At 42.6% G+C, this 14,113-nt stretch overlaps 1 protein-coding gene across 4 annotated transcripts in view; it reads left to right on the top strand.

The window, feature by feature from the left end:
* The window catches only part of CADM1 (cell adhesion molecule 1), a 330,056-nt gene that overhangs the window by 277,997 nt on the left and 37,946 nt on the right, over window positions 1-14,113 (top strand). For 3 of the 4 annotated variants that reach the window (XM_066606988.1, XM_066606987.1, XM_066606986.1), the window contains one exon: window positions 11,639-11,713. The exons of the other annotated variant lie outside the window; for it this stretch is intronic. In XM_066606988.1, the coding sequence (XP_066463085.1) occupies window positions 11,639-11,713 (75 nt within the window). The remainder of the gene's footprint in view (window positions 1-11,638; window positions 11,714-14,113) is intronic. 4 annotated transcript variants of the gene reach the window in all.

The following is a 14,113-nucleotide window of genomic DNA, read 5'->3' as shown; positions in this document are numbered from 1 at the left end:
CTGGCAGCATGCAGCAGGCCAGATTGCAATACAGAGGAGCAAAAATGTTCATGTACAGACTGATTGAGCAGCCACTCAACTCAACCGAGGGGAGGGGTGACTGCCAACAGACCCAGCCCGCACAATATGAACCGATAACAAGATGACCACCATAGATAGGTGCACCACAGCTTACCCATTCAGGTCTTCTGCATGCCTGTCCGGGTCTTCTATTTCCTTCATTGCGGATATGTGCAGAAGCCCCGGCCGGTGCACCGCCACTCCTGCTTTTCCACGGAATCCACGGCCCGTCTGCAATTAAGTTGTGGGTGGGCCACGGATCGGATAGCTTCCATTGACTTCAATGGAAGCCGTCCATGGGGAACCACACTAAAATGGAGCATGCTGTGAGGTTCATGTTACATTTTTTACTTTTATGTTTAGCATAAATTTTAAATGTAAATGAAAATGTGTACAAATGGATGTCATTTTACAAATATGTCCCTTTCATAAGTTTTTACCTAAGATACATTTTTACAGTAAAATCTTTCTTTCTACTAAAGTGTTGAAGTTGAGCAATTTTCGTGTTTTTTAGGCATTTAAGAGCAAATAGCTTATACATTATAGTTATGGAAACTGTATATTTTCATACATTTTTTTTATTGACTCATGTAAAAGAAAAGGTACATACGTTGCACATACCTTTTTTTGTGGTGCACTTGGCAAAAACGTACACAATCGTAGGGGGGGTAATCCAACATAGTCAAAGTTATGCACTTTTGAAATACATTAAGCACTTATAGCCTATGGGTATATCAGGTGATACATTTTAATACTTTTTTTCATTAAAATGAGGTTGTTTACACCACTTTGTAGCTATCTGTAAAGCGTATATGCAAAAAAGGTATTAAAGCGCATCACTCAATGCACCCTAAGGCTGGATTCAGACGACCGTATATCGGCTGGGTTTTCACGCCCAGCCGATATACATCGTCTCTCTCTGCAGGGGGGGAGGCTGGAAGAGCCAGGAGCAGTGCTCTGAGCTCCCGCCCCCTCTCCGCCCCTCTGCACTATTTGCAATGAGGAGAGGCGGGACAGGGTGGGGCTAATTCTCGAAACTTAGCCCCACCCCCTTTCATTGCAACTAGTGCAGAGGGGCGGAGAGGGGGTGGATAGGAGGCAGAGAGGGGGCAGGAGCTCAGTTCCTGCTCCTGGCTCTTCCATTCTTCCCCCCTGCAGATGAGGACACTGAAAACCGAGCCGATATACGGTCGTCTGAATCCACCCATAGACTGTAACTGGTCAAATGTAGTTCACAAATGTACTATTAACTATATTTTCATTTCCGCATGTGCTTTTTTATTGGGCTAGAATAACCTAGCATACCACACTTTTCTGTCCCGCAAAAAAGTATTCTTGATACGTACTTTTAATGTATAAAGTAAAAAAAAAAACGCATATACTTATGCTTAAAATTGCATACTTTTGTATCCTTTTTCCGCGTACTTTTATCATACACGCTAAACATACGTTACATATGTGAGGTGAACCGCCCTAAGACGCCTGACTCCATTTTTTGAAGGCAAGTGCTCAACTCTTCATGCAAAAGCAAAATAAAGCCGGAGGAGCGCTCTTAGGTGTCTGCCCTTCCTCTTTAGGTATTCTGAGCGTTCGTCTTTGTACTCTGCTGTTCTTCAATACAATAAAGTGAGATAATGACGCTTATGTATATTCATGGGCTTAATTATACTCATTTTTCTAGTTTTTTGCTAATTCATTTTAAATGAGGCGCCGTGTTTATAGTGAAGGGTTAAATCTCGTTTTTACTTACCCTAGAATTGGGATGACTGCCCATTATATTTCACGCTATTCTCTGTCAGCAGTTTTAAGCAATGCCATCATATTATCTGTGAAAATCGTCAAATTGAATATCTTCATTTCCGATTGAGAAGTTGGTGTCCTATGTGATCAGTATCCAGGCAGATTGTTATGATAAACCCCAATCTAACCCGAATATACATGAGTACAGTAAAAATCCTGCCCATCTGGCTACTGATAATCCAGATAATCTGGCATCAATAATGCATCAATAATCCAGAATATTTTATAATGGGGTCTCCCGGTATATCTCTAAATATTGTGTTAGGGTAAACCAGTACGACACCTTAGATTGGCTCCAATTTCTAAGGAATAGAGCCCTTCTAGGAATTGGTTCACAATGGGGATAGTAGAGATATCATTGGGAATAGATGGGGGTCCTCTGTTCCGGATCCTCATCTCATAGGGCACTTTTACACAGTCCGAAATTTGCCCGAATAATCGGTCAAACAAGCGATTTATAGGCGACTGTTGACCCTTGAAAACACGGCACCTGACAAGGGTGCTCAGCGAAACATTGCTCAGTAGTCGCCACGCGTTCCATTTCAGTGAGACTAGTGAGCGACTTCTTGCTCAGTATCAACAGGCAGTGGTTCATCTTTGAATGACTGCCTGTTTGAAGTGAATGGAGTTAGGCTGCCAGAAGAAAGATCTGGCACCTTGCGCCCCATTCACTGAAAGACTGTCACTCTCGTGTGAAAGCATAGGGGTGATAGTCATCCCAACTAATGCCACCCTTACTTAGATTGGTTTTGAAGATCGTCTCTCCCTCTGGAGGACTCGTCCTGTCTGGCATTACACAGATAACCCATTGCTGTGACTGGGCACTGTGTAATGCTTCATTTCACCTAATGAGCTCTGGATGTGTTCTTTTTCCTGCTCAATTACGCAGTATTTTATGCATCTCCTAGTGTATTGTGTGCACATTTGCGAATCTCCATTGACTTCAATCGGGACTTTGGGTGCGCAAATGTGCAGGAAAATAGAGAATGCCACAGGTTTTTTTGTGCGACCGAAATGCGCAGGGCACTGTGACAAGTGAAGGTGTTGGATGTAATTAGTGTGGCTCCACTAACGGACTGCCTTCATTTATGGGAGATTTGCGACGGATTTTTCAGCAGAAGTTAAAAAAAATCGGCAGCAAAATCCACTCTGTTTGATGAAAGTTTTTGATGCGCTTCCCCAGCAGATTTCATTGCTTCACTTCTATTCCACTAAAGGAGTGAAATATGTTGCAGATCCACAGCAACATCTCAGTCATTCAACGTGATAGACTTGTGAGGAATGATGACTGGAATCGGCACTCGATGAAAGAAGAACTCAATGAATTTTGGGCCCCGTTTATCGTACCCGTCTACGGCGATGTTCACACATAGCAGGAATGGCGCAGATTTTCCGCTGTGGAAATTCTGCACCAAAAACCTTGTCAAAATCCGAGCCAAAAACCACATCCACGACATGGATTTTGATGCTGATCCGCCATAGACTTCACCCCTTAAGGTCAAGGGGGAAATCTGCTTTGGATCCGCATCAAAAAATGTACTAAAAGGTGCAAGTTTTGACACAGATTTTAATGTGGATCTGTAACAAAATATGCAGCGCAAGTTATGCAATGGAGGATCTTGGTGCAGATCCACACAAAAATCCGCTACATGTGAACATTTTTTCTACCCCATGTTATTGATCCTGCTGGTCACAGGGTCTACAGCACACAGTGTAGTAGGCAGACTGTACATTTTGAGGAGTCTGGTGGGAGGAGCCTAGCGCACAAGGGCTCCTGGGAATTATTGTTTTTAGTACCTCATATCTCCAGGCTGCCGAACCGTCCACAGAAGTCTTTTAAAGGGCCAGCGTTGCTAAAGCAGTGGAACAAGCAGAGGAGGTTAGTGAATGTACAAGTATTGAGCATGTACAAAGTTATGATGACTTCAGCCACTTTACTGCCAAATGCAAACTTGGCACAACCCCTTTAATTGTCACTAGTTGACTAGTAAAGTGCCAAAATATGACACACATACGCAGCTTTAGGCCTCATTCACACGACCAAATGTGTTTTTACGCTCGCTGCATCAAGGGCAAAAATCGCATGAAGGATAACCGCAATTAGGTTCCAAGTGTTAGCCATGTTCTCTCGTCCATTCACACGGGCAGCTGCGACAAATTAGCGAAAAAATACACTGCTGTGCGCAAATTCCTCGGTCGGCAGAAATTCTCAGAATGACTAGTAATGCTTTAATAGAGCCAGCTGTCTTAGTTGCCGGGCGCATATAAACTCCCCCTTCTTTTGTTTAGCTCTCATAGAAGTCTATGGGAGCTTCCAGCGTATCTCGGCAAAAGATAGGGCAAGACCTATCATTTCACACACCGTATAAAATCAGCCGCGAATGTCCTATTCTTATGTGGCTAAAAATCGCTTATCTGAATGAATACATTGGAATCCAAAGCTTCAGATGGTCACGATTTTTTAACATGGCTAAATTAGCCACGAATATGCGATCATGTGAGTAAGACTGTAAGCCGCTTTCACAGGAATTTGAAAATCACACAAGATTTGTGTAATGCGAGTCACACAAAACTCGCACGAATATGAACCCCGTTCCTTTGAATGGGGTCATATGCACGAGCAAGTTTTTTTTCTCGCAGCATGGTGTGGCAAAGAGACGCGGCAGGTCCTATCTTTTGACGTTCCCTCAAAGCACATCACCCGTTATTTTCAATAGGGCTGGAAAACCCATCACACAGCATACGATATGCAAGTGAGAGCGATGCGAGCCTTCGCATTGAAAACAATGGGAAACGCTTGATGATCCTCCGCATCGGAGTGATGGGAGGTGTTTTTGACACAAGAACGCCTTGCATTCCACGGGGATAGCGTACGTGCATGAGCGCGATATTGAGCCCAGTTTCATGCCCGATATCGCACTCGAACGTGTTTAGGAAGCCTTAGGTAATTTTGGTTTTTTATGCCAATAAGAATAATGCAAATTGCTACTCATTTTTTTTTTTTAATTAATTTTTTTCCTTTAAAAGGCAATCTTAGACATTTATGACATAAATGCGTACCAGATGCAGGTTGCACACCTATCTCCAGAACAGGGGACCCCCAACCCCTATACTGCCTGTTGAGGATGCTATATCCAGGCAGCGAATGCACTCACTTATATGGAAGTCACTAGTACCAATGTTTCTGTTGGCACAATGCGCCACTTAGTAATATAATATAGTGAAAGGGATTGGAGTTGGCCAAAATATTTTTGTGCAAATAGTATGCTATTGCCATTATTTGCAATTGTGCTTAACAGTGCAAACACCTATGAACAAGAAAATGTCAGTAAATGTACAAAACAGCAATGCCAATACACGTTGGCTCATTGCTTTTGCATACAAGCTGCACGTGATTTACGAACTTCGGACTGCTCGCTGGGGAGACATGTTCGCTCGTAGCTTTCGCATATCAGCTGCATGAGATTTACAAACTTCAGCTGGTGGCGGAGGTCACATCATGGCTTGTCGCTGTGTCATGTAAGCTGCATTAGCCTCACCATGGCATTGAACCCTCTGTGGTGACATGTTTGCCTAGCAGTGACTGCTTGTTCCAACACTGGACAATGGTTGACAATTAGATGAAGGCTGGACTGGTGTTGGCAGCATTAGCACTTGCGATGACATATCACGTTCAGGAGATGTGAAGATAGCGATGAAGGACTATGCTTCAATGTTGTTGGTCAATATACACCGCCAGCTATGTATGTGGACATTTGGGAGATGTCGTTTACTGGAGTCTCCATAGGGATCACAGGGATTAAGGATCTGTGATGAGGTCACTGTCCTATGATCAGGGGTGGAGCTCAGTGCCCCAGTGACTGATCTCATGATGGTGGCATCTTGACATGTAACTCACACAGTTACTTACAGACAGGTGGTCGTTAGTATTCCATAGCAACTGAGGTCACAGGGGTTTGTAGGGGATGTAGTCCACCTGTAATCTGCACAGGTATGAAGCACCTGTGATGACGTCGCCGTCATGTGATCAGGGGCGGAGCTAAGATGCCCGGTGACTAATCACATGACGGAACTCACACAGTCACTCACAGACAGATGGTCGTTAGTATTTTCATGGAAGTGGTTCACCAAGAAGTTGCCTCACCAGGTGAGAAAGGAGTTGGGGGACCATCATTTTTGCCTTTAGGTGTGGGTCCTAGAGGCAGGACCACCATCTATTAGACAGTTGGATATCCATAGGGTATGCCATAAATGTTTAAGATAAAGAATACCTCTTTAATTACTTAATCTCTTTTCCTGATGAGCCCATGTACCTCCACGATTTGGTGCCAAAGTTATCTTGCGACATATGCAAATCAGCAGAGAAGAGTCGCTCTGATTCATGAGCGGCCAAGCTAACCATGCCACCTTTCTCTTGATGAACAGCTCATTGCATCCCCGTTTAAACCTGTCTATCAAGTGAAAGGAGACATGGTTGGCTCAATGGCTCATGAATCAGCATGACTCTTCTTGGCCAGATGACTCCTCTGCTGAGTTGCATACTGCGCAGGATAACTTCAGAACTTAATTGCAGAGGTACATGGGCTCATTAAGCAAAGAGGAGTGATTGATCTTTCATCCCTTGCCAGTCAGTGCAGTCCCATTTTAGGTAATGGCAAGTTCTCTTTAAGGGACTTCGATACTGGACCCCTCCTGCGACTCTGTGTCCCAGCCATCAGACATGTCCAGGATTTCTGCATACCTTTCTTCTAGCTTTACTTTACATTTCCACCATAAACTACTAGAATGGCACATTCTGTTCTCAGCAGTCACTGCATTGCCTCAAGGTTCTCTGGATTATACTCTGTCCTGGCTGGTCGTAGGGCTCATAAATTCACTTGGCGGAATATCTTTTACAATCATGAGATGAGCTGCCATTATTAATTTTTGCGCTTGCTGCTACTGTGCACTGTGTCTTTCCTCTTCTGACACAGCGGGGTCATTGTTCAAGCGCAGCAGAACCTCGGGCCGGTGTGTGGTCCGATGCACAATCCACTACTATCTCTTGCTTTTCAGTTTGGTCACTCAGCGCCAGTCCGACATCACTTTCTCATGCGCTGCCTGCAGGATTCCTTGTGCAAGCCAGAATTGAAATCTGAAACAAAACTTCTGCAGCTTTGTCTTTCTGGCGCCTGCAAATGGTCAGTCAGTTAGTAGCAGCTGGGAGTCAATGGGTAGAGAAGCACTGACCACAGGATACATTATCCGAATTGTTCCAGTGTTACTAAATAAAATACAGCTAGCATGTCTGTATACCTCCCCTACATAGTCATTCAGCTTTGCAACCTCTCGGAATCTACATTGTTATCTCACTGCAGCTTTCGTAAACCAATGAGAATACATTGGCTTAAATAACAATTACTTAAAGTGATAATTAATTGCCATCACTGAATTTTCAGCTTTTCACTATAGGCTCACTTTAAATATTCTGTGTTAGAATCAAACGTTATCCTTGCGCTATAGCGGTGGTCTGCTATTAATCTACAGGGGTAATCCTATTTTTATGGCTTCCTACTACAGGCTGTGAACTGTTCACAGACTATGCTTGAGCTACTGTCACATCTCACTGGCCGCGTCAGATCAGGACTGGGGTGACATCACAGCATCAGTCCAGCCCATGTAATCCACATGCCGGTGGGGCATGCTCAGTGTCATTTTGCCTCTGGTGTGTGGAGGGATTGGTTGGCTGGGAGGTGTATGACCCAGCTGACCCTTTCATAGCCGATTTGTTTAGATTGATTCTGGCTCCTCTTCTTGAAGGACGCCAATTATACTTCTATTCTGTAGGTTGTCCTCCTCCATTGTCAGATAAGTCTGCTTGATATAAAGGCTATTCTGGGGTATAGCTCCTATGTCGCTATTGAATTTCATCTAGTGTATTGCGTGCTTGTTTCCATTTATATCATATCTATTGCTATACTTTGCAGTAAACATCATTCCGTTTTTCTAACCAGAGAGAGCCAGAATCACTCTGGGTTCCTGATGTGGGTTCGCCCTCATCAGGGCGAGTGTTCCAGTCTTAAGTAAGGTCTCATCGTATTGGTAAGTTAGGGTCAGATGTCCTGTCCCCTCACATTTTGGTTTACTAATATTTTTGTTCTCTGCATTAATATATTGTGTGTATATCCGTCCTCTTTAGGACAACAAATTATATTTGATTCAGACAAAGTATTTCACGTCTAGCTTGGATGTAACAGCTACACTGCAAGACATGCCTATATGTTATTCTAGTCTCTGGGACCCCTCTTGATCAGGAGAACAATCATCTTGTGCCCTCCATGTAAATGGAGCGGTGGTCTGGTATGAGTGCTGCCGCTCAATTCAATGTCCATGGGACTGACCAAGATAGTTGAGCAATATACTATACTAGCTCAATCAGTTTCATAAAGTATAAATGGAGTTCGCATGATCATTGGGGTCCCAGTGGCTATTCGGGTACTGGGACCTTTCGATAGGTGGTAAGTAGAGATGAGATGAACGAGTATACTTGCTAAGGCACATTACTCGAGCGAGTAGTGCCTTAGCCGAGTATCTCCCCACTCGTCTCTAACGATTCGGGGTCCGGCACGGGTGACTGGTGAGTTGCGGGGGGGGGGGGGGGAGAGAGGGAGAAAGAGATCTCCCCTCCGTTCCTCCCCGCTCTCCCCCGCCGGCCCCTGAATCTTTAGAGACGAGCGGGGAGATACTCGGCTAAGGCACTACTCGCTCGAGTAATGTGCCTTAGCGAGTATACTCGCTCATCTCTAGTGGTAAGTGTTAATTCTGGAGCAATCTCTTTAACCTCTCCATTATTTACCTTTGTGTACCATACTGCCGCTTTAACTGTTCCAATCCTAAAATAAATGAGTTATAGTTGTGTCCTCCCGCCAAAAGGTATTCTCACTGGCCTTAAAAGGACTACATGAGCTATTTCCAAGGATTTTATATGATGCAGTTGCATAAGGAAGGGGAAAGTGTATGGGAAATGAATAAATGTTATTCTTCAAAAGCTGAGTTTAAAGAGATTAAGAAATTGGTCTTCTATCAACCAAACAAGACCCGGTAGATCGCAAAATTGTCTCCCATCAGATAATGCATTCATCTTTGAGAAATGGGAGATGGGCAACTTGCACAGATCTTTCAGACCAACCTTTATCCCAACAGCTATTGTATTCAAGCTGTAGTTACTAAGTGCTGATTGTACATGAGTTTGCACAGCTCTTCTGTGGTGACCCACTACTATCTCTATTTCCTTTGTGTCATTTACTGCCTTCCCATTGTTTTAAAGTTCTCTGCATCTTGTTATCTCCTGCTTTATTGTCTTACCTCCTCCGACTCGGTCCTTCTCCATTGATTTCACTTCTATGTGTATTGATTGGCAATCTTTCACCAAGACTTTCCTGGCCATATTCTTTTGGACTCCAAGCAGAGGTTGGCCACCTTAGTTGAAGGGGTTGTCCAGGAATAGAAAAACATGGCACTTTCCTTTTAAAAACAGCACCACACCTGTCCACAGGTCATATGTAATATTGCAACTCAGCCCCATTCACTTGAATTGAGCTGAGTGGCGATACCACACACACCACATACCTGTGGACATTACTTTTGGAAAAAAGTTAGCCATCTTTATCAAATCCTGGACTACCCCTTTAACCCTTTCCAATCCACAGTCTGACGTCTAAAGACATTCTGATTGAAGCCTGTACATCTCTGATGTCGGAAGATGTCCGGCAGGGTATTCGTACTGTATATTACTGGACGCTCTGTTGTCGAGGGCCTCTCCAGCATGTCCCATACTGCAGTACTGGCTCTAGCCAGCAGATGGCGCCATTGTAAAATGGCAGAAAGAGAAAACCCCCTAGGAAACCATGAATCCAAAATTGGATCGCAAAGAGTTTTTGGACCAGATCTGCCATAACTTTTGATAGTTTATATTTTATATCTGGTGACTTCTATACATTAGTACAGCATATAAGGTCCTATTCACACAGACATCTATAGCAGAATTTTTTCTTGTGCAATGCAATGAAACTTTGCACGTTTTGAGCCTCATTTAATGGGGTGGATTTGCATGCTGAAACCCAACATGGATTTTGCGGGGAATCTACGTCAAGAAGAGACACGCCACTTTTTAAAAATTATTTTAGCGATGTGCATTTGAGATCTGCGTGGAAAAATCTGCACGAAATAGACTATGAAACAGATTCCCATTGAAATGAATGGGACGTTTTAGATGTGGATTTCACTACCTATTTGATGCAGAAATGGCATGGATTTCACATCAAATCCGCAGTAGAATCCATCATATGAACAGTGCCTTACAGTATTCAGGCTAGAGAGAGAACCCTTGTGGCTACTATTGGAACTGCAGAAATAGTGATTACCTCCATCTGCTAAGGCAGAGCAAAGTTGGCAAATCCTAGGAGAGAAACCATCCTTTTCTCCTTGAAAAGACCTAAGGGGGTAAAGCAATACCATAATCTCTAGATCAGGGTTAGTGATGTGGGGTGGAGGGGTAATTTGATTTTTAAAACGACTCTCCAGTCCCAGGACAACATTTCTGCAGTGACCAGAGGAGGGCAGTTATATTACCGGTTGCCGGAGAAGGGCAGTTCTATTGCCAGTTGCCGGAGGAGGGCAGTTATATTAGCGGTTGCTGAAGGAGGGCAGTTAAATTACCGGGTGCTATCTTTTCTCCCTTTCCTTTTGCCATTGTGGTCTCACTGTAATCTTCCAAGATGGCCTCATTGAACTTGTTACTACTTGCTGCACACTGTGCAACGGTAGTCAGACATTGCATGCTGCTTTCCAATTGGCTTGATCTGCTGAGCGCTGGCCAATCGGAGCAGTTTGTAATCTTAGACTACCGATTTACTGCTAGTGCTCAGTGGGCATCGTGTAGTCTAAGAACTCCCATTAGCCATGAAGAGATGCCCAAGAAAAGGGAAAGAAAGGAAAGCCCCAAGTAATATAACTCTCCCCTACCTTCCTGTCCATTCCCTGGAAACATTTTGTCGGTGGATTGGAGGGTTGCTTTAAGCTACCGGACCCCTATCCTCTAAGTACATCCTACACAACAAATCCTATATATTTGAAAGTTATTTGCATGGTGGACTGTTTTTAATCAAGCCCAGCTAAAAACGCAATCCTTGTACACTAGACACAAGAGCAATGCTAAGCATTTATGCAACTAATTAGCTTGATGTTTCTCGCTACGGCTTACAGAGATATGCTGTGGTTTATATGCTCGTTGCTTGTTATGTCCTTCAATATTTCGCCTTTATTTCTGATATCTCCCGCTGACAGGCAGCATTTGCAGGTTTAATTCAATCATTACTAATTTAAATTTTGTACTTGGTGTTTCTCTTTTTTTTTTTTTTTTTTATTTCCTTTTTATTTCACATGAATTTTATGTCCCTTTTCAAATTGACGTACTGCAAGTATTTGTGTCACGTGTAATCCATGTTAATATATATATTTTTCATTACTATCCCGCTGATTTCCTGTTTGCATAATGTGTCTTTTCTTTTTTGCTGTTGTATTAATTATCCCTTTATTGACCTTATTTCATAATCACTTTATGGATGCTGTGGATGCTTTGCTGATTATTTGCCGCTGAATCTTCACCTTAATAGTGTGCTGCCTTTCCATCGATGCATTGATATCCTACTGATTTTCCATTGATATTGTGGTTTTTGTGATGTGTTTTATTTTTTTTTAATTTGGGATTTTTGTTTTTCCTTGTTTTTTTTCCATCCAGATCCCCCCACCACCCCCCCACCACCCACAACAACCACCACTACCACCACAACTACCACACCCTCCACCATCCCAGGTATGGTAACTTCATAACATGTGTGTTTGTCACTTCCCTGCATGTGTTTTGGTTTGGGGGGTCAAGTGACCATTTTTTTTTTCAGCTTCTTTGTAGCCTCCGAGTCATGGATAAGCGTTATATTTTATGTTTTATGATAATGAGTCTGAATAATTTTACGTGACAGTTAGGGCAGTCCAAGATCACTCATTCTTAAAGAGGTTATACAAAAAAATATACAGAGGGCAGGAAAGGGTTATAAAAATAACGGACTAAGGCCGATTTCACTTCTGCGTTGTGACCTCCGGTCGGAGGTTCCGTCACCGATCAGGCTCAAAACACCGGGAAAAAAAGGGTACATGCAGCCCATTGTCTTCCATCCAAAATCCTGGTAGCAGACGGAGCCCATTATAGTCAACTGGCTGCAGCAGTCACTAATGTATATAGAACCTCTCCACTTCAGTCAATGTATATGCAGACCGGTGGTGAGGAGAGGATCGATGGCACGGTGCCGAAGCAGTGAGTTTATTTTTAACCCTATTCTATCCTCTATACATTTTTTTGCAGAAGTTGTGTAAACGCTTTTAAAGGGAAAGTCCTCCTTAGCATCTAGAATTAAGCAACATCGTAAGTAGGATTAATTAAAAATCTTTCATTTTGTGTCTACAGCTCTTGTACAGACCTATCTGTCTCTATAGTAACAGACTACACACAACCTCTGTGGAGTCTGATTCTGCAGTCATATGAACTATCTCTTCCCTATACAGTTGGTAGGTAGATAATGATCAGACTACATAGAGTTTGTAGTCTGTTACCATGACGATAAATAAGTCTGCATAGGAGCTGTAGACACAAAACAGGAGATTTTTGACATTTTAGATGCATTTGAACGATACAAAATAATTGGTTACGGAAGTGGACCTCCCCTTTGAATGAAAGCATTCGATTTTTTTTTTCACTTTGTGTGTAAATGCATCCTTCGTTAATTTTGACCCATAACACATTAGGCTAAATTGGTCCACAGTAATGTTTAATCTTTAGCATTTGGATGTCACGTTATTCAGCATAGGCTGTGATTGGGAAATAACTTTATAATATCTCTGATTTGAGCCCCTAGCAATCTAGTAGTTTGATTAGTTGACTGTTATCAAGACTGATCCAACCTCACATACTGGTATATGGTTAAATTCTTATATGATGAAGCTAAATAACCAGATTCTATTAGATCAATGGAATTAAAAGCATGAAAAAGTGTCAAAAATGCAGACAATTTATTTTGCTGTCTGTCAAGTCAGAATAGTTAAAAGAAACTTGTCATCAACTGTAAGCTCCATAAACTAAGTTTTAGTGCTATATAGCTCAGATGACAAGGAGTTCGGGAAGCTGCGTCTCATACTCACCAGGTTCCTCGTTCCCACAGTGTCCCATAGCGAAGTTAGCATGCACATGGCACTCCCATTAATCTCTGTGGGTAGGTGCGGCCGCAGAGTCAAGCTGTTGCGTGCTCAGTGATTTCGATGGGGCGTACAGCAGGACTGGGGGACTGTGTGAGTCTGAGACACAGCTCCCCGTCCTCTAAACTATAAGCACTGGGGCTTGGTTTATGGTACTGATAGTTGATGACAGGTTCTCTCTAATATTTGTTTCTGTGAACTGCAAAAATCTATCCTAGGAGGACAGTGAACTATGACGTTCATTTTGCACTGCATGATGTTTAAAGCATTGTTCATTTAGTTAAAATGGAAATGGAGCCTAATAGTCTTCATTCAGTGTATTGACTTTCCTTGAAGTTAAAGGGCTATTCCCAGCTCAAACATTTACGATGTATCCTCTTTTGATTTCTCTGGTTGAATTGGCAAGGAAGATAATGAGAATCCCACTGTCTGTTCCAACACCTCTGTAAATGCTATAAGTGTTTAAGATGGAAATACCATTTTAAACATGTCATTTGCCTATGTGGATCCAGAAAAAGCTGAAACATATATCAGTTTTTTTAATCAAATGTTCCAATCCGTATTCCATCTAAAGCCAAATCTGTAGATTACGATGGGTTTCAAACAACATGTCTCTGTTGCTGCTAGCAATACTCTTGGTTAATGCCCACTTGGTGTGTGTATGGCATCCCATCTGGGTAGGAAATGATGCAGACCTTTTTGGACAATGCCTATGCTTGCCAGCCTTTTCCAATTCCAAGCAGGCGAGATGTTATACACATGGGGGGTTAAGAGTGAGTACTGATGGTGCATGCAAAAAATTGTGCGATGGAGAGAAACCAAACCTCGAGAATGTTGGCAAGATGCAAAAATATTCAACATTTTGATCCAATATGAAGATCATTTGTTTGATTTTTTTTTTTTTTGCCTTTAATATTATGTAAAAACGATAGAACGACATAACAATGTGAGAAGAGCCTGTTTACAT

This window comes from Eleutherodactylus coqui, chromosome 6 (genome assembly GCF_035609145.1).
Source record: "Eleutherodactylus coqui strain aEleCoq1 chromosome 6, aEleCoq1.hap1, whole genome shotgun sequence".
NCBI classification, from domain to species: domain Eukaryota; kingdom Metazoa; phylum Chordata; class Amphibia; order Anura; family Eleutherodactylidae; genus Eleutherodactylus; species Eleutherodactylus coqui.
The sequence above is the reverse complement of the archived record's forward strand: the minus strand, read 5'-3'. Positions and strand labels throughout refer to the sequence as shown.